Raw genomic sequence first — 20,311 nt, 5'->3', positions numbered from 1 at the left:
TTCCTAAATAAAATCAGCTGTGCAGGGAGCCCAAACAACACCTCACTTAATACAACAGCAGAGTTCACCAGTTTTCACATATTTCCCACTGGTTAAAAGTAGCATTATGTAAAAAAAAAAAAAAAAAAAAAAAAAAAAAAAGCTCCATGTTATCAAAGTGGCATATAAGTATATAAAGAGGTCATCTAATACAGTGACCCAAAAATACTGTAAATGTTCAAAAGAATTACAACATGACAGCACAAGTCGTCTCGGGTGCAGATTAACGATTAACCTGATGCTAATTAGCTCATTAGTGATAGTGAGAGGGGTGTGTGTTCCCTCTTAAGGACACTCAGTACAGTAAAACTCTTTATGTACATAAGTTGTTGCAGCATGTCCCTTGGGAGTTGCTGCTTTCCCTTCTTTATGAAATGATGTTGCTTAAAAGCCAAGTCAAATTTAACAGTAAACACTGCTTCTATATTTGGTGTCGACTCATCTTTCAATTTTCACTTTGCTTTTTTTCCCACCTTCTTTCTTTCACCGTTAGATTTATCTTCAGTTTAATCCTGTTGTGTTGTCTTTAGCTTTGTAAAAGACAAGGGAAGCCTCGTTTGTGTTTGCTCAGTAAAGCCAGAGTCATTGTTGTACTTTTCCAGGGGTTGCCAGGCTTAAGGGGAGAGAAAGGCGACGATGGGGAAAGAGGAGAAAAGGTAGATGTAGATATGCTGCAATGGCTCGTTGAAACCCCGTAACATGACAGAGGACTGATGTCAATGGACAACGACAGGATTTGTAGAGGGATTTGTTTTTTGTGGAGTGGCTGTTCGGACATTTTTAACACCACCTGTTTGAGGTATACATTGACTGTCAAAATATTGTAGTTGAAAAAAGTGGTTTATTTTATCTTTTTTTTTTTTTAACATGCCTTTTAAACCATTATTATTCAGATGAATAGCCTTTAATTTTCCAAATACTGAGAACATGTTTCGATAAGGATTCAGTCTGTCTTATAGCAGTTGTGCTTCCCTACAGAATTGGATATGAGCGCTATACATTTAATGTCATCCCCAGTCCTTTCAAACCAGCTTTTGTTCTCCACATTTCAATGATTTACCATCTCATTTTTTCAAGTCCAATCTCATTCTGAGGCATCAAAAGGAGATTTCAACATATTAGGCCAAACAAGTCCATTGACAACAGGCTCTTCAACTTCATATTTGCTAATTTTCTGTTGTTTCCATGCATGAACATGAACTTCAAACATTTCACACCCTTGAGTTCCTGAGCCCGTTGGTAACATCTTCCTTGCTTGTGTTACAGTAGTTTATATCTTTCAGTGTTTACTGTGTATGTCTCCATAACACTTAACAGGTACAATGTGTTTCTTAGATGTTTCATGTCTTTAAGAAACTGTATCCTCTTCCCTGGCATAAAAAAATACACTTTGTTATTCCTGTGCTCTGTGAATCTGAGTGTTTACGAGCTACTTTTCTAACACAGAACAGATCCTAGCAGTGCTTCTCTTTCAGGAGTTTAGCAACAAGTGTCAACACAGAATTTAGATGATTATTTCTTGTGCTTTTTAAAAAAAAATGCTTCTTTTGAAAATACACTTTTAACGGGCATTATATTTTTAGTTATGAGTGCTTGTGCTACTTTTTTTAAATACTTGCATGAATACATTATACTGCAGTTGACTTTGCTGCAAATTTATACTATAAAAAGCATAATTATGTACCAACATGACCTCATGATGGCCTAAAACATACCTGTTCTTACATGTGTGCTAACATATTTTATATCCAGATAATAGTTTTTATTCTAAAGGGATACAGTTTGGATTTTTTTTCAGTGTGTAGTAGATTTAGTTGTGTCTCTCTGGAGGTGTTTTCCCTGCTACTCTTTCTCATCCTTTGTGCCCTTGACACCCCTTCCACGATGAACTGTTTTCCACTCTTTCCTACCGTACTATTCCCCTTTTTTTCCCCTTCCTGTCCTAAGGAATGTTTTTAGAGTACCCATTATTGTCTGGTATCCCCTCCTATCTAACACTGACCACATGTCTTCCTCCTTTGTGGACCGTAGCCTTCCTTTAATCCCTCCTAATAGCAGTCCTACTTGTTGAAAAAGTGTTTTTTTTTTTTTTTTTAACGTGACCAAATCGTTGTATCCACAGGGGGAGAAGGGAAAGAAGGGCAAAAAAGGGCCTAAGGGCGAGAAAGGAGAACAGGGTGCCCCAGGATTAGATGCACCCTGCCCATTGGTATGTCCCAACTGTGAGCCGGGAGCAGTTGCCCCAAACAAGGATGAGCTCCCTGTGGCGACTCTGAGACCCAGCCTCCTGCCCTCAGAGGGGAGAAAATCACCAAATATAACCAGAAATTCAAAGTCTATTACTTAAAATCTGCAGTTCAGACACAAAAACATGCCATTGAATGCTGGAAACATATAATCAGGCTGGATTGTGGTATCAGCAAGCTCACAGGGCAGCTCCTCCCTCGGCCTCCCCTTGTGTCCGTCGCAGTGGTCGGGCGCAGGGGTTAAGGGTCGTCCACCTCTCTCCCAGTAACACTCCCAGGTCATCTTTGCAAACAGGGTTTCCGGGGATTTAAGGGTGAAAAGGGGGAACCAGGGCAGCCAGGTCTGGATGGGCTGGATGCCCCTTGCCAATTGGTACAGTATTTCTCTTCTTCCTAAACCTCCTACCCATGCATGCCGCTCACCTTCAGTCATCACCAAGACAGCACCATGCATGACCTGAGAGCTTGAAAAGCATGAGCACCCCTTATTCTGATCGCAATCACATTTTTCAGTCATGAATTGTTATATCCACAAACATACCATGTACCTCACTAATGTCCTGACCGCAAGCAGCCTCTTCTTAAATGACACACATCATTACAAGTGAAATATATAAAATAAATATATGATAATTGACTTCAATCTGTCCCTCTAACTGAATCCTTTCATCCCCTTGATTAAAACTGAAGGAGAAAGTTGTCCTTAAATCCTATATCCCTCCTTGGACCTTTTAACCTGATCCTAACACCAACTCCTTTACTGATGAGCTACCCAACTATGGACCCCTCCTTTACTCTGTTAACTCTCCTATCCCCTCCTGTTCTTGTACCAATTGGGCCAGACCACAACAAGAAGAGCAAATACATGATTCCGTTAGTTATTAGTGCAGAACTGTTCAAGCTGAGAAAATGAGTGTTTTTATAAACGCTTCTTTTGATGTTTTTTGTTTCTGAAGCAATGCTGAGTAACGCATGCATGGTCTAACGGTGAGGGTAGAAATCTGGGTGGTTAAAGTGGACGGGGAATTCATTTAAAGATGCCATAGAGATTATTTATGCATAGTGTGTGTAGACACTGGAAGGGATGAGCCCAAGTAGGTAAGAATGCATTCAAACATCACAAATGTCATTGTATCACATCTGCATTCATTTACATGAACCAGCTGCATTGAATTGATTTCCAGACAAACTCACTGGTTTTATTATAGTGTCCCAACAGCTCACTGCTGTTTTGAAACTCAGCTGAGGGGCACCTATAATATAAGCCTCAACATATTGAAGTGCATGAACTATATTTTGCTGTGTATTATGTGCATGAATGAAAATATACTCTTCCAGCTGTTATTACATGTAATAATTTATATGATTTTACAACAACACTCAAAGGAACAGTCAAAAAAAAAGGCAACAAAAGATGTTTCTATTATTACTGATGCAGAATTACTGGCAAGTTTGATCAAAATGTGATCAGTGGATGGAGAATTGTACAGATAAACAATCAAGCACAGTCTTTCTATTCAGTATGTCACTAGTTTAAATAAAGATTATTTTTTTTTAACTTAATTTCACATGAAGTCAGAGAAAGCTGCGCAGTTTGCAGACTGACATTAGCTTTCCTAAACTCGTCACTGTAGTGTCAAATTCATTTTGACACTTTACTCCTGTAAAGAGTTGAGCTAATGCACAAGTGAGGAGCTGCAGATTGTGAGGACTTCAGTACTTCTAATCTTATATGTTCATTTAAAAATATGTCCTTCAAGGCAGCAGAAAACTGAATCCTTTCATCCCTTTCATCAACAATTTTGCTGCCTTTTTTGAAGCAGGTTCTCTGAGCACATACATTTCTTGCTATAATTTGGTCCTAAGAAGCCATTTTGATGTCTGAGTTTGTATCACTGTCTCTCCCTTCGGGAGATGTGCTCGTTAACTGGATGTATTTTCCAAGAATATCTAAAAGTCTGAACACTTTTAATCTCTGTGTGTGTATACAGTACTACACATCTTAACAGCAAACCTTTAATTACTGCGTCAGTTCTCCCGGTTTATTTCTGCTACTCTTCTCCAACAGGGCCCCGATGGATTACCTATGCCTGGATGCTGGCAGAAGGTAAGACAAGTACATATTTGAATAATATGAGAGACTTCAATAGAGGCAAACCAGTTTATACAGTGAACAAAATGAAAGCTGAAAACTGAAGCAAAATCATTTTTTTTTTATCTTTGTTCTGCATCTCTCTGTGTGTAATAGACACAGATAGCAGAACTATAGTTTATTGTGTTCTTTTGTATGTGGGTTTCAGCTTCTCTATGTTTGCATGGGTTTTCTGTCACATTAGTCGTAACAGTGTATGACTGCTGTGTGAAAAATCGCACTGTCAAACCAGAGTGTAAAGTCATGAAACAAAGTGAAAACACGCCTCCATCTTCATGTCATTCTCTCTCCTGTGCTTTTTTTTGCAGTGATCACTCTAACCTGACACGCATGGAGTTTGTAAATAATGCTTCTTTTATGGTATTTATAGTTTTGTAATGGAAAAGAAGTCTAAAAGAAAAGAAGTCTATGTGATAACAATGAAACAAAAAGAGATAACCGTCCCGAGTTCCATGCCCTAAGCTGCTTCTACTCACATCGCCGTGTGGAAAAAAAAACGTGTGTGTCCGCTCTCTCACATCCACATCGTGGTGGAGTTCAGATCCTCGGCTGGCGGCAGAACTTGTCTCTTTAGTCTTTGCATGGCTCAGACGGGAGCGTCGCAGCCCGGCCAGATTCACATGGTGTGAAATGAGGCGTGGGAAAAAGAGAGGAGGAGGAGGAGGAGGAAGTGGAAAACAGGGGGGGGATCTGGACTGGCTCCCTAACACCAAATGCTAGGTGTTTAGTGTTGTTTTGTCTCAACCAGCTCACCGCCCATTCATGCAGCACCATTTTCTCAAAGACAAAAAAAAAAAACAAAAAAACAGACTGTGCCAAGCAGAACATTGCACCCCAGAAAAAGCATGAGTAGTGTACTGAAACTATATTTATATGTATTATACATACATGTCACTGTTTTGTGGTTGCGTCATGGCTTCTGCAGAAAAACAACACTAACAAAAAAAACAAAAACAACAACAGAGCTCTGAATTAGTAATTTTTTTTGCTTTCCTTTAATCTTCCCAAGGGAGTCACACCGTGGCTGGTAGCCTGAATATCCCCAGAAAGTAGAGCTGTTGGTTATTGTTGCTTTATTGTGGTGCTGCCTTCAGAGGGTATGATATCAGCAGGTATTCACTGTTGCACTCATGAGGCTCAGCATCGTGAGTGTGGCGCCTCCAGCGGCCGCACGTCTCCGGACAAGAGGTGGAGAGCTTGGCGGGCTCACTGCATACACAGGAAAAACAAATCAGACTCTCAGAGGTTTTGAGTTTGGACAGGCGTGTTCGATAAAACTCAACTGAGCACGGGGGATGAATTCTGCAGGAGAGTCGCTGAGAGTCTCATCGATCTGCACGGAGATCACCTGGAGCATCCGCCTCTTGTGACAGGCAACGCTTTGAGGTCTACCGAGAGCGTTGACAGAATGCAATCATGTTTGTTTTTCTTTATCATTTTCTTTTTGCTCTCATTCTTACACCTTGTTTGTATTTTGTGTATAATAGCCTTCGGTGCCTCAAGCTTTTATTCATTCCTTTATCAGAAATGTACAACTTTATATCATATTTTGAACAATTAGAATGGTGTTTATTTCAGAAGGGGAAGTTTTCTTTAGTTTAAAGGTTGTGAGAGGATTGAAAAGACACATTGCGCACTGTTTTTCATATGAATTGTTTTTATAGGATGATGAACTAGCATGTAGCTTAAAGCTATACCTGAGCATACAGTAAGATTGCATCCATCTCGACTGTGCGGCCCATCTTACTCATGGGTTTGAAAACGCTCATAATTTGGACACAACAAACAACAAAACACATCCAGCATTGTTACAAACATGCTACTTTTTCATTCTGGACTTGTTGTATGGGATATAATTTGTACAATGTTGTCAGTTCACTGCATGTACACAGTTTATAACTTAACAGTTTTCTGAAATATCGAAAGCAAGCATTCATTTGGGAAAATGCATAAGGCATATCAATTTATTTCACCTCTGACAAGGCAACAGTGAGATTTAGCTATACACACAGTCACTGTGTGATTATGGGGGATTAAGTTGAACACAACAATATAATCTACGACTCTGCTCTCTTACACCTCATATTGTCTTAAATATGTAGAAAACATGTATTACAGTGCAAGAAAAGCTAAATTTGACCCGACAAGAATTGGTCATTTTCCATTGAAACAGCACAAGCTAATTGGTGGCCAGTTATGTCACATTCCTTATCAGATGGAGCAAAAACACATGGAGCAGCAGGTTTATTTTTCACCACAGTTTATTCATCTTTTTATGTTTCCTATATTCAGTTTGCCTTTTGACATAGTGGTGCTATGCAAGGTAATGGCATCATTTTTTTTTTTTTTCAACATTATTGCAATATGCATGAATGATTTACTGCAAGAGCAGAAGTGAAAAACCAACATTTTGTTGTGATGTATAGCAGCAACCACCGATGGATCTGGGAAGATTGACTTCCATATGGTTTCTCTTTGATTGTACAGTTCATCTCATGATTCTGTAAAGAATGGATGCACATCTGTATAGATTATAATGGTGCTTACTGACAGCAGGTCAACAACAGCTCAGCTGATGCGCTCTACCAGTGGCAAGAACTACACAACAGGTTTCTTTATTGTTGTTGGAGTTGTATGTAAGTAACAATTTTACGTTTTTTTTTTTGTGCATATATATTTGTGTATTTGTCTCAGTATTTTAAGTGGTACATTATTTATTTTTCTATAATTTCTTAAATGAAGGCATTTTGGTTCAAAACAGCATTCCTTTTTGGCTTCTGAGGTCAGTTTCCGCTGAGTCCTTGTTGATATGAAGAATTTAGGATCATGCCAAGGCATCTTGAAACAGTTATGCAAACGGTACGGTGTGAAGGAAGTTGGTTATTTACACATTACAGACCAGTGTGTATTCACTGTGCATTTACTTTAACGTATAGGCCTTACCATGACATACATCTGCTTTGATTTGATTTTGTGTGTCTGAAAGCTAACTATGACAACAAAGTACTGATGGCCCGAATGTTGAAAGGCCCAGCCAATGCAAACGCGTACAGTTAAATAAGATTCTCACGCTTTCTTTTCTCTCTATCTCTTTCTCTCTCTCTCTCTCTCTCTCTCTCTCTCTCTCTCATTGCATTGAATGTAGTTTGATATATGTATAGTGGATTATTAATGTACTGTTGACATGTGTGCTCATTTGACATAAAGTGCAATTTATACTTTGGTTAATGTGTGTAGCATCAAATGCAGCTTAAATATCACACCACAGTGATTTGTATAGCTCCATTTGCTCAGTCATGCTACCCTGTATACCACTACCTGGAAAAAAAACAAATTACCATAGACAAACACATAAACACTGACCTTTTAATTAAATCTCAATTTACAGGATTTTTGTTTCAAACTGTCCCTTCACTTATATTTTGAATTGTTATTTCCATCACTTAATATTTACCAAGTGTTTGCAATGTGTTTTTTTATTTGTGTTTTGATTTCCAGCATTTGTTACAGTATTTGTTTTCACAAGGTACTGTATCTTTAGCATGTGCAGCTAATTTTTGTAATAGTTTTTTTTATTTTTATTTGGGTGATCTTCTGTTTGTTTGGCCATTATGTTTCCTTGTTAAAGTTACAAATTTAGTTTATTCTGCTATCAGCAGAAGTGCCAAAATATTTCAAACATTTTATTTCCATATCAGTATTAACAAGGCTGGTGAGGAGCTCCCGCATATGTTTATTTGTCACTGTTGCAGAAATGTTCTGAGTCACGTTTTTCTCTGACGAAACATTAGTATACACCCAAAGACCCCGATTCACTCATCCAAACCTCAGAATGAAAGTGCTGGTCTCAGATAATGAAGTCACATCCATTGTTCTTCTGCATTCATGTGAAAGACACTGGGCTCTTATCAGAACTTGGAAAATCTTACACCTCTATATCCTCCAGATGAGCTGCAGCCTTACTGAAATAGGAATATTCCCACATAATCTCCATAATAAAGTGCAGACTGTAGCCACAAAAAAAAAGAAGAAGCAAAATCCACTTTGTGGCTTATTTGAGTTTTTATTGCAATTTTTGTTTGTGCCCAGTTTCTATTCTGCATTTGTATTTTTTTTTTTTTATCCACTTGATTAACATTTCTTTGAAGACCCTTGTGTTCACACACTATGTTTCAAGTTGACATTTCATATGACTGTACTGTTGGAGCCAAATAAACACAGTCTGTCAAGGACACCAAACAACAGACTCGCCTTTATTGGTAGGTTTCAGTGTCCCACTTAGTGTTTTCTAAGCTCTCTAAATACTATGTACCTAATGGTCAGAATACATATTTCTGGACATTAAAAGCTCATGTTTTAAATCATAGTGTATACAACAAGTAGAAAGTTTGAAGCAAAAGTTGGCAAGCATTGCAAAAGGGCTACTTTTAAAATTATCTGTGTGTATTTAACTCCTTGGCAACACAAACAAAAATACAGTTGACGTATACTGTATGTGCTTTATGAGCCATGATAAATGATACAACCATGGATTAAACTGTACTGGATAAACTATTGGCTTTTTTTTTTTTTTTTTTGTAAAATCAGTACTTTCGGTTTCTCTTTATATTAAACTGTCCGTTGCGAGGGAAGGCTATATTTTTCTGATTGTTAATTTATCATATTGTTTTAATTTCCGAGCAAGTACCGAACACGTATAATGTCAAATTGTATTTATTTGTTTGTTTAAAGAAGGCAATAGTATAAAATTACCAAAAATGTCATAACACCAGTGAGGTTAAAAACGTGGAAAATGGACGCAAAAACAACACGCAAAAAAAAAAAAAAGCGTGACCTTACGCGTCAATTTCGCGTAGTTTTGGCCCCTTTGGCTTTCCATACGGAGTGTCAGCACCAGAGGGCTGCGCGAGTTGCGCCTCCGTACAGCTGTCTCGCGCGCGCGCGCGCGCGTGCGGAGCCGGGTTATTTCTGCTGGAGCAGATGTGCGTCGTGCTTATTCAAGCTTGGATACCATAAAGATGTCTGCTGCTGAAAGACTCGAGAAAAACAAGACGATAGACTTGAGGAAGAAGCACATTGGGTAAGAAAAATGACATTCTGCTCTCTCATTACGCCACAAAGTGTCCAGTGACTGACAGTAGTCACAAGTCTTTTTTTTATTTTTATTATTTATTTTTTTTACTGTGGGGGAAAAAAAAAAACATGACAACAACGTGCTGATGTAGACTACTGAAGTAAGTTATCTCGACTTCCTCGGGAGACAAATTGAAATTGTTTTTACCGAAATTTTAAGATTATTTGTAAGATATTTGACTGTTTTTATATTTGTAGCTATTTCAATAAACATACAAGTTCAAAAGATGTTAGACGCTAGAAATAAAATTGATTTGTTGTATAACTGAAGTGAAAACACAGTACGTTACCTGTAAACTGCAGTAGTGGTTACTTTTTGTGCAATAACACAATGTGCCACGGCTTATTGGTACTTTAGAGTTTTTCCTTGTTTTATCGCATTTTATTACAACCATACGACCAAAAAAAAAAAAAAAAAAAGTGTGCTACCAGAGTGAGGGCAGACTTTGCACACATGCCCGTATTAATTTTTGCTCCGCTTTTTGCAGGCCATCCTGTAAGATTTTCTTCAGCCATGACCCAATCAAGATTGTGCAAGCCAAAGGCCAGTACATGTATGATGAAAAAGGACAACGCTACTTGGACTGCATCAACAATGTGGCTCATGGTAAACACAAACACACTTTGTGAAAAGTGAAATATTTATGTCAGAGATATCAGATCTCTTTTTATATACCACTCTGATGTCATCCCAACAAATTAAGAAAATAGGAGACCGGTTCTCTCTCACATGAGGGCGAATTGTGTCAGGCTGAGGTAATTACAGAAAAGTCCTTTTCGCTAGAATGCCGGAAAGTGACTGAACCGGCAGGACTGGCAGACACAGTGTTGTAATATTGAATGTTACATACTACATATCATTCAGCATTATGTCATTTAGGTTTCCGATCATGTGTCTTTAATATCAGTTGCCGTTGTACATTTTTATTTGACCTCACTCTACGATCACGTGATTAAAAGAACTCACGATAAAATGTTTTTGTTTTGTCCTGAATGTCAGGATTTCTAATTCTTCCTTTTCTCAGTGGGCCACTGTCACCCGGACGTGGTGAAGGCAGGAGCTCAGCAGATGGAACAACTCAACACCAACTCGCGTTTCTTACACGACAACCTTGTACTGTATGCGCAGAAGCTGCAGGCCACGCTGCCTGACAAACTGTCTGTGTGCTACTTTGTCAACTCTGGGTAAGTTTGCGTGTTTTCACACTCCTCAAACAACAAAAACTGTTCCGAGGGAGATCTGCCAGACCTGTTTTTCGCTTGGGGTGTGGATCAGTGGAGGGTAATGAGGGCACAGTGCAGACACTGGGAGACGTACGGGAGGTTAAGTAATGGCGAAATGTAGTTATGCTTTTGATTTATGTCTCGTCTCAAATCTGCTGTGGTTGCTTGAACTGTAGCCCGAGATGAATTATCCACAACAGGAGCAATAAAGATCGAAAGCAAGCACAAAGCCCTGTAAATTATAAGATAGAGTAAAAGGTTATAGTCCAAACGTGTTTGACTGTCGGGCTCACTGTAATCAAAAAGAACAAATGTTTTAGGACAGGAAAAACGGACGCATGCTACGGATCATGCTACACAATTTTCTTGGACCAGCCTTCTATTGGTCTGGATTTTCAAAGCCTGATATCTATCCTGAATTAAAAACAACAATATTATTAGTCTTCGTAGCATCTTATTAAAAGCTGAGAAATCCAAAGTCCCACATCAGCTTTCCTCAGGAGTGTCGAGATCTGCAGACAAACAAAATATATCACAATATGATGCATATTCAGCGATACTAGGCTCCTGATACTCCTATTCATCAAATAGCACACCTACAGTATTGTTACTTATTAACACCACTTGCCGTTGTTCTGCTTTATGAATAGGAATGATCCGGTCCAGGGTAATAATGTTAGATAATGAACCATGTACAGTCAAAACAAGACCAGTATTTATCAGTCATAAAGAAATAAATGCCTTCAGAGAAGTAATAAATTTTCAAAATCCCTGTCGCAGCAGAAAACAACGACCTCCAAGCTGAGCTGCCTGCCTGCTGGAAATGATACGTTTTAATAAAGATTTGGATCATGCAGTAATGCGGCATGCTTTGATTCTTTTGTTATCAGTGTGGGGATATTAATATATTTTACAAATAATCTGTAAAGGCAGCTGTAGTATTAAATTGAGATCTCCATACAAAGCGAAACTTTCAACTCCTGATTTATTTACCTTTTAATAAATACTTGTAAACCTCAAGCCCTCATAGCGGGAGGGGAAACCACAAACTGTGTCTGACATCCGTGGCATCCACCTGTGTGTTTTGCGGTGACCTTTGCCCCTTTCAACTTTCAGCTCTGAAGCCAACGACCTGGCGCTTCGACTCGCATGGCAACACACAGGCCACAAAGATATCATCACGTTGGAGAAGTAAGTGCTGCCGCCCGCTCGCTGCTTCAACGGCACCTGGCGCGCTGCCAGACGAGCAAAAAGGAAAGATTATCATTGACAATGAGTGGTGAACGTTTTTTTTATTTTTTTATTCACGGACTTTTTTTTAATGACATGCAAGGTGAAAATCACTTCACACCCCACGTTACATTCTAATTGAGAGAACTGACTGATTTGCTCCGTGTTCTGGTGTGCTCTGTGTTTGCAGCGCGTACCACGGCCACGTCTCGTCTCTCATTGACATCAGTCCGTACAAGTTCCACCAGCTGTCAGACGCTGAGGCGAATCAATCTGTCCATGTGGTGAGTGTTTTTTTCTCTCCCCCGTCTGCCTGCGCACTATTAAAACACCATGACTCAAGTTGCTCTGCTGAGGTTTGGCAGGCTAATGAGTGTTCAGCACACACGTGCGCTTTTGTGTGTGAATAAATGAGAAACCGCAAGTGACAGCAGAATGAGGAACAACTACGTTACACTGTTTATTCAAGAGGACGGGACAATACCTAAGTGCTTCTGCAGGGAGGTATTTCACTGTTCGTGTCAGAGGTTTGAGCTTTAGGTGTAAAACACTTTCTTGATCACGGACAGAGAGAAGAATAGCGAGGCACCTCTTACTGCAGCTCCACGCGTTATGCTTTTTTTTTTTTTTTTTGTAGCACTTGTGTAGTTTGATCGGGCATCTTGTTGAATACCGAGCTCTTGTTACACGCCAAAGGTGGCGTGGTTCTGTTTCGCGAGCTTGTATATTTTATTCACAGTCACTGACATCAAGGAATCAAGCTATGGATCAGATATTTGTAACTGAGGTGGTTGCTTGCCCCGATCACTAACTGACCAACATTTCACCCTGAACCGCTGGTGCTGCCATAACCTGTCGACACAAAGGTTACAAAAGTCTCGCTTCATAAGATAATGTCGATCAGAAAGCAGGTGTTCTGTTACATTCGTACTCTACAAAGTAAGAACAATCAAATATTTTTCAATATTTCCAGGCTGAGAATATTTTCAATATGTTCAAATTAAATGTTGTTTAATTTGACAAAGACAAGGGGAAGATGAACTAATAACTCTGGGTAGTTTACCTTTTAGACTTGAGTTTAGATTTTAGACTGATACAAATCTTTGCATCTTAAAATCAAATCCTGTGTATTTTGCAGTGAGGACAAAGACATGTTTTTAAATCGTCTTTTACCCTATAATGTCGAAAAATGACACAAAAAAAACAACCATTCCTGTTTCAAAAGGCCATAGAATGAAAGCTATCTGCAGCTATACTTATTCTTTTTATAGTAATACCAGAGCATACACCAGTCAACCACAACTTTAAAAGAACTCACAAGTGAAGTGAGTAACAGTGATTGTCTCGTTACAGGGGCGCCTGTTAAGGGGTGTGATATATTAGTCAGCGATTGAACAGTCAGTTCTTGAAGTTGATGTGCTGGAAGCAGCCAAAATAGGAAAGTGAAAGGATCTGAGTGAGAACACGGAGTCCGAGCATCGCCGCAGCAGCAGGTCCCGAGGGCTGTTTTTGGTATGCAACTGTTAATGCCTATCAAATGTGTGCTTTTTTGTTGTCTTCTGACCGCATTTTTTTTTTTTTTTATTCCTTCCAGCCATTAAAAGCTCCAGTGACTACTGACATCTTTCAAACAGTTAATTTGCTACTCTTTCAGTGTGCCGCACACTCAAAATCCAATCACACTCAGTACACACTATGGAGTCTTCTTTGATTTGCAATCATCACAACTTCTTGTTCCCGACAGGCTCCCAGCCCAGATGTGTACAGAGGCAAATACAGAGTGGGCCAACCTGATCCTGCCACAGCTTATGCAGATGAAGTCAAACATATAATAGACAAAGCCCACAAGAAAGGAGGCAAGGTACAGTTTGGGTTCGACATCATTGCGTTACCAGATTTTAATCAGAGCACGGCAGTGCTTCATAAATAACCAACAAAGAGCTTTTAGCAGATTTATTAATCAGCACTCATTGTGGTTTTCCCACCCATCCTTTGAACCCCCCCCCCCTATCTGAGAGTATATCCATGTCTCCAGTGGTGAGAGTGATGGTATTTCAGCCCAGAGACTTTAGAAGTTTCCCACGTTAGTTTGTGCAGAACTGGATCTAAAGAAGGAACCAAAAACTCACCAACGGACTTCCAATAACACTGACAGGAGAGCCACGTGTAAATGTGTCCTCGTGATATTATAAAACATAGTTGTGTACTTCGTTATGTACTACATGTGTATGTGCCTTGCTCTTGTTTTGCACTGCCAACTGAAAAGTGAAAGGTCACACTTGGATCTACATGCCAATGATGTCAGTACACCTCCTCCTTTGCAGTTTATCAGTCTGGTTTCAGATCAATGGACTTGATAAGTGTGTTTTTTTTTCCCTCTTGTGCAGATTGCTGCTTTTATTGCCGAGTCATTGCAGAGTTGTGGCGGGCAGGTCATTCCCCCCGTGGGTTACTTCCAGCAAGTGGCACAGTATGTACACAAAGAGATTCATTTGTGTTTGTAGACGTCCTCAATGACTGAAAGCAATTTTTAAATTGCTGTTTGGGACCAGAAATGGTTTAAGAAATGCAAAGTATGTTAAACATGTACAGAATAAACAGGATTTTGCTTATTAATGCTTAAGGCAATTAATAAACACCATCCAGTAAGACAGTTTCTTGCCACTGCACCTGATGATGATAAAGAAGGTGCTCTTTCTACAGTACAGACAAATCTGACAATGTTATTGTGCCTTGTGGACATTTATGAGAGTGTTAGCCTGCTTGACTGAACAAGTATCCGAGTCTACCTCTCCTCTTGTGGATTTTTTTTTTTTTTTGCCCCTCCACAGACATGTCCGTAAGGCAGGGGGCATTTTCATCGCCGATGAAGTCCAAGTGGGCTTTGGGCGGGTTGGTAGCCACTTCTGGGCCTTCCAGCTTCAGGGAGAAGACTTCGTGCCCGACATTGTCACGATGGGAAAGCCGATTGGCAACGGCCACCCCATGTCATGCGTGGTCACGACCAAGGAGGTGGCAGAGGGCTTCCTGACATCTGGAATGGAGTACTTCAATACGGTAGGAGCTTTATGGAGAACAATGAAGAATCCTGGAAGACATGAAGCCAATTCTGCAAAATGTTAAATATATGGTTGATATAAATATTTTGTTTTTTGATGAATAAGATCGACAGAAAATTACAGAGGCAGATTGCAGAGAACACATCATATGATATTTGCTTTGCTTCCTAAGTTGACCAGAAATGGCACTGACCTGACCTCATCCTTGACATGATGTTCTTGTCCATATTTGCCAAGCGTATCAACACATCTGTTTTCCACATCATGAGGGAAAATACATTCCGTTCAAGGAAACTTTTTTTTTTTTCTTCTTCTTCTTCTCATTGACGGTCTCAGTTTGCAGTTATTTCCTGTGAAAGTAAAACGTTCTCTCTCGTCATATTGAATGTGTTTTTAAGTCAGTAGCTGTACAAGGTAAATCAAATAAATCACTGCTGCATGTTAAATACGTAGACCTTTTTATGGACATAACCTCCAAGCAGTAGATTTCCTGTGCGACGAGGAGTGCAAACCTGACCTTGATGCCGTCTTTCCTCTGTGTTCCTGCTGATTTTCTTAGTTTGGCGGTAACCCAGTGTCGTGCGCCATCGGTCTGGCCGTCCTTGACGTGATTGTGAAAGAGGATCTGCAGGGTCATGCACTGCGCGTGGGGCGACACCTGACCGACCTGCTGGAAAAGCAGAGAGACAAGCACCCTCTGATCGGAGACATCAGGTGAGCAGTACGTGAAACGGTGCAACACTTCATCACTTCTGTCTACGTCCTGGACGGCTGATCCAGAACACTGCTGATTATACCGGACTTGTGTTTTTATTCCCAGAATATTGAAGTCATATTCCTGTAATTCAGTGACTGAAACATTTTTACGACGTGCTTGCAGTGAAGCGTTTGCACTGTACTGCTTGGTGACTGTCAGTTAAGCATTGTGGGTGATTCAGTGACATATTTACCTTGGACTTACTATTTATTTCTGCCGCTTGAAAACTTGAGAGCCATCTCTACTGTAATGAAAAATGTCTTGTAAGAAAAGCTTACTTATAACATGTCTTGAGAAGTGAACAAGTACATGTAGGTCCTTTTTGCGTCAAAGCTGACGAAACCAAATGGCGTCACATCCTGCAGGGGTCGCGGCCTCTTTGTCGGAGTGGAGCTTGTGAGGGACAGCTTGAAGCTCACTCCTGCAACAGCAGAGGCCCAACAAGTCGTTTACAAGTAAGTTTAAGTTTGACCAGTCAGAGCAACGTTTGACGTCATGCGGCATCTCGACTAAAGAGGCTGTTTACACCATGCTACAATACAGCACTCTCTTTTGGGAAAACTGCAATTACTGTATGCTTGTGCAATGCTAATCTCCTATCACGTAAAAGACCAATCAGCCAGGATGATAAAGTTAGATAGTTAGATAAAGATGGTGAACATTGCATCAGGTGCACCTTTGTGTTTTACATTTGAAAATTAACTCATTATAGCCTCCTGCTGTGGCTCTATTCAATTCTAACTGTCTTACTCAAGCGATTTCATATGCACTGTTCTGCATATTACACCATTTGTACTTATTATCATGACACAATCTGAGTTGCACTGAGCTGTATGATCACCGTTGAGGAGATTTGTTATCCCAGTCTGTTGTTGAAAATGAAGAGCTAACGGCCTGTATAGTGCCTGATTGGAGACTTATATTTATGCATTTAAAATCAGACGGAACAATTACCTCATTTTACATAATTTTGTTGTAAGAGAACTCCCTCTGAACAACCAGGCTTTTTTTCCAACAGATATTTTGACTGACAGTTTGCTGCAGCAGGAAAAGCACAGACGTAATTAATAACACTGATTAAAGCTCCATTATCCATACAGAGGTAACTTGATCTTACGTGGAGCAGAGCCATCGTTGTTGTTATTACTTCCACCTGTGCTTTTACTGTGACAACAAGTCCAAATGTGTCTGGTGTAAAAAGTGTATTTCTGTTACTCTGCTACTTTTTTGTTTTGAATCTGTAAAATAAGTGACATTTTGTCCCAGGCTGAAGGAACAGCACATCCTTCTCAGTGCTGATGGACCTCATCGCAATGTGCTCAAGTTTAAGCCCCCAATGTGCTTCAGTACCGAGGACGCTGACCTGGTGGTGGAGAAAATCGACCTCATTCTCACTGGTACCTTTTTTTTTTTTCTCTCAATGATGGTGGTGCTGATAAACACCGTTATCTATCTGATCACTGCGTGATTTTAAAATTGTCTCGTATCGATGAAAAGGCTTTCAGTCGTGTGTTATTTTGTCTGTATTTCCAGAAATGGAGGAAGCATTAGGCATCAAGCTGCACAACACATTGAACGAAGACGGTAAAAGAAAGGTTAGTTTTACACGCGTCCACATGTTTGTTTTTTTTTAACTAAACCGTCAAGTCTTACTGCATCTTCGCATACAGAGGGCAAATAAATTAGGTGCAACCGTGTTTGTTGCGTATTCAACAAAAGTACAAAGGATCTGTTAAAATCTTGACCATTTTTTTTTTATTTCTTCACAATTTTATTTCAAGCTGCCGACTGATGAAAACGGACACCAGTATCACGGTGGTTTGGTACACAGCAGAGGAAACGGTCAAGAAGGTCCTCAACAAACCAAACACAACAACAAACGCCTCAAGACATAAAGCTGCCTGTGAACAAACACTTGATCTGTACAACAAAGATCTGATATAAAAAAAAAAATTAAAAAAAACTGACAAAATGCTGAAAAAAAAAGAAGAGTGCCTTGGCATGTAATATAATGAAGAATGTTTGATGATGATAATAATAATCATATACTGTATGTCTACGAGATCGCAGTGTCTTCTCAGGTATTATTGTTAAATTTTCACTTATAAATTTAGCCACTATTTTTGTGTGTATTTCTGTTTTCAATTTTGCCAATGTTAACTTGATTTTCATTGAATAAAATGTTGTATAAATCAAAACATGAAATGTCAAAGCAGGCAATGGTGTATTAACGTCCATTTAGCATTAAAACACAGCTTTAATCATTATGAAAGTTTGAAATACTTGTATAGACCATTACTTGTTTTATAGTGAACCAATTACACAGCAATTAATGAGATACTGTCTGTAATACCTGATTGATTTAAAAGGGAATTTGTTTTCCTGACCTCTATCTGCTAGTAACAAACCCTCCTTGACTAAAATATATAGGATTGTGAAATTGAAAACTACCTGTAGTGAGTATACACCTGCACCTTATCTTTATTTTACTCAACCAAACATGGACACTTGTTTGACAGGTCTGCAACTATTTACCAATGTTCCTTTGTTCCTTATTAACAAAGACTGAACATGGCTCCCAAAAGCGATGAGTGTTTCACTTGTATGTTAAGAGTGCTCGTACAGAAAGAGGTCCTTGTTTTGCTGTGCATTGAAGTACGATTGTGATTGATAGTGTTCATAAAAGACAGATTTCTTCTGTCGGTCTCGGGAGACACAGAGTTGGCTGAAGCCCCAGGAAGACGAGGGATTAGGATCCAGTCAGCACATACAGAGGAGTACATGTGCAACCCACTGTGCCAGTAGGCTGGTCAGACAGAATGGGAAAGGATCAACTGCAATATTTGGTATAAAAAGGTCAGAGGGGAAAAAGTGTTTTTTTGTTGTTTTTTTGTTTGTTTTTTTTTGTGGAGGAGAAAGGAGCAATGCAACTGTGGTTTAACTTCTCCAGGTCAGGTGTTTGAGGGGTTCAGATCAGAAGTTTGGTTCCTTCTGATATATGAATCAAATTGATGCTTTCCACATTGTATTGTGAATTCATTCATCCTCACTTTTTGCCATTGCCATAGATGTATATTATTTAGACCTAAAGCACCACAGCTGTGACCCGTGTTTCCTTGAGTACCTGTATGATGATGTCATTACAAGCTTTAGGATTCCCTTTCTATCCAACATCTGTCCTATTAAAGGTTTGGTGAGTTTTATCTTTGAAAAAATAAATAATAATACAGTGCCTACTATATATGTGCAGAAGCTTCTTTTCTCAGATTTGAATTTTGTTGTTGTTGAAATCTTCGCCCTGTCATAAGAGCAATAATAATCTTAAGATGATGATCTGGAAACAAACAGCAAAGCACTGAAAAAAAAAAAAAAAAAAAAAAGCTCTTTATGAAAACACACGAGTGTCAACAAGCACCTATTCTGAGGCTCTCTTACTTTCCAGGCCTGTCTTGTTACTGGAGGACATCAATTCAATGTCACTGTGACCAGGAGACGCCACCACTGCCTGGTGGACGTATGGCGCCACCTTCTGGAGGTGAAACGACAGTAAGTGACGTCTCAAACACTGCAGAGGCCTCGAAAATCTCAATTTCACTCTTGATACAAATCTTCCAAACAAAAAAAAAAAAAAAGCGATGAGTAAGGACTTACTCTCAAATACTATTTCAGCCCAACATGAATATTTGTGAACAGAGCCTTGTGTTATTGTGGTACAAATGAGCTTTTATTACATGCGACAACTGCAAAGAGGTGTGAAAAGGAACATTTATTTTGCAAGCTTTTACAAAAGTTCAACCGTGACAGGTTCAAGACTTTTTCCAATTATTTCTATGCAAAGACTTAAACATCATTCAGACACACAGTCCTAATCCCGCTTCCAAATCGGAGGTTCCATCCCATCAGTGTTCAATAACTTGTTTTCTTCCCCACACTGTCTGAGACACAATTTGATGAGACATTTTAAGAATAGGGAGGAAAGGAAGTCCTAAAACACCAAAGAGACACAGCCAGTGTCACTGTCGGTACAGTCTGGTCTAATTTCTTGAGCGAGGTCAAGTGCCTTCAGTCCTTAATGGCTGTTGATTATATTATTATATATAATTGAACTGCGCGAAGGCCCTCCAGCGTATCTCGTGTCCTCTGTCCATCCAAATCTGTCGTCGAACTGGGTCGTTTGTGTCTTTAGCCCATGAGGTATCCTCTGACGAGACAAAAGACAAATGAGTACAACTGCATAACGGCAGAATCACAGATTGGATCTTGATTTATTTGGTGGGGAAATGACCAAGACTTACGGCAGCTTCATGCGCATGAACACTCTGGCCATGAAGAAGCTGAGGAGGACGCTGACGAACCCGATGAAGAGCAACAGGAAGCGGTTGAGTTTGGGGATGTTTGGTGCGTTGGAGCGGTCCAGGATTATAAAGCCCAGGCCTCCCATCGTGAAGAGGAAACTGGAGGCCAGTCCTTC

General features: G+C 39.6%; 3 protein-coding genes across 3 annotated transcripts in view; 2 read left to right on the top strand and 1 right to left on the bottom strand.

Annotated features, from left to right (window-relative positions):
• The window catches only part of LOC138624746 (collagen alpha-1(XXV) chain), a 148,812-nt gene extending 139,851 nt beyond the window's left edge, over positions 1-8,961 (top strand). The window contains exons 35-38 of the mRNA XM_069705223.1: positions 642-695; positions 2,162-2,248; positions 4,354-4,392; positions 5,447-8,961. Coding sequence (XP_069561324.1) covers positions 642-695; positions 2,162-2,248; positions 4,354-4,392; positions 5,447-5,473 — 207 coding nt within the window. The 3' untranslated portion in view covers positions 5,474-8,961. The remainder of the gene's footprint in view (positions 1-641; positions 696-2,161; positions 2,249-4,353; positions 4,393-5,446) is intronic.
• A 447-nt stretch (positions 8,962-9,408) lies between these two features.
• Positions 9,409-19,070, top strand: etnppl (ethanolamine-phosphate phospho-lyase). Its single transcript, XM_069705172.1, has 13 exons — positions 9,409-9,517; positions 10,059-10,177; positions 10,596-10,755; positions 11,911-11,985; positions 12,215-12,308; positions 13,769-13,885; positions 14,412-14,494; positions 14,856-15,081; positions 15,643-15,797; positions 16,206-16,295; positions 17,107-17,237; positions 17,374-17,435; positions 17,622-19,070. Exons 1-13 carry the CDS (start codon positions 9,456-9,458, stop codon positions 17,733-17,735), a joined length of 1,488 nt encoding a protein of 495 aa, XP_069561273.1. The 5' UTR covers positions 9,409-9,455; the 3' UTR covers positions 17,736-19,070.
• A 521-nt stretch (positions 19,071-19,591) lies between these two features.
• ostc (oligosaccharyltransferase complex subunit) overlaps positions 19,592-20,311 on the bottom strand; it is a 1,241-nt gene continuing 521 nt past the window's right edge. The window contains exons 3-4 of the mRNA XM_069705219.1: positions 20,136-20,311; positions 19,592-20,041 (exon numbers count right to left, since the gene is read on the bottom strand). The exon at positions 20,136-20,311 is cut by the window's right edge and continues 22 nt beyond it. Coding sequence (XP_069561320.1) covers positions 20,023-20,041; positions 20,136-20,311 — 195 coding nt within the window. The 3' untranslated portion in view covers positions 19,592-20,022. The remainder of the gene's footprint in view (positions 20,042-20,135) is intronic.

Source organism: Brachyistius frenatus, unplaced genomic scaffold (assembly GCF_029030835.1).
Source record: "Brachyistius frenatus isolate BFR_SWC_R1_liver_20210118 unplaced genomic scaffold, ASM2903083v1 Contig_54, whole genome shotgun sequence".
NCBI classification, from domain to species: domain Eukaryota; kingdom Metazoa; phylum Chordata; class Actinopteri; family Embiotocidae; genus Brachyistius; species Brachyistius frenatus.
The sequence above is the reverse complement of the archived record's forward strand: the minus strand, read 5'-3'. Positions and strand labels throughout refer to the sequence as shown.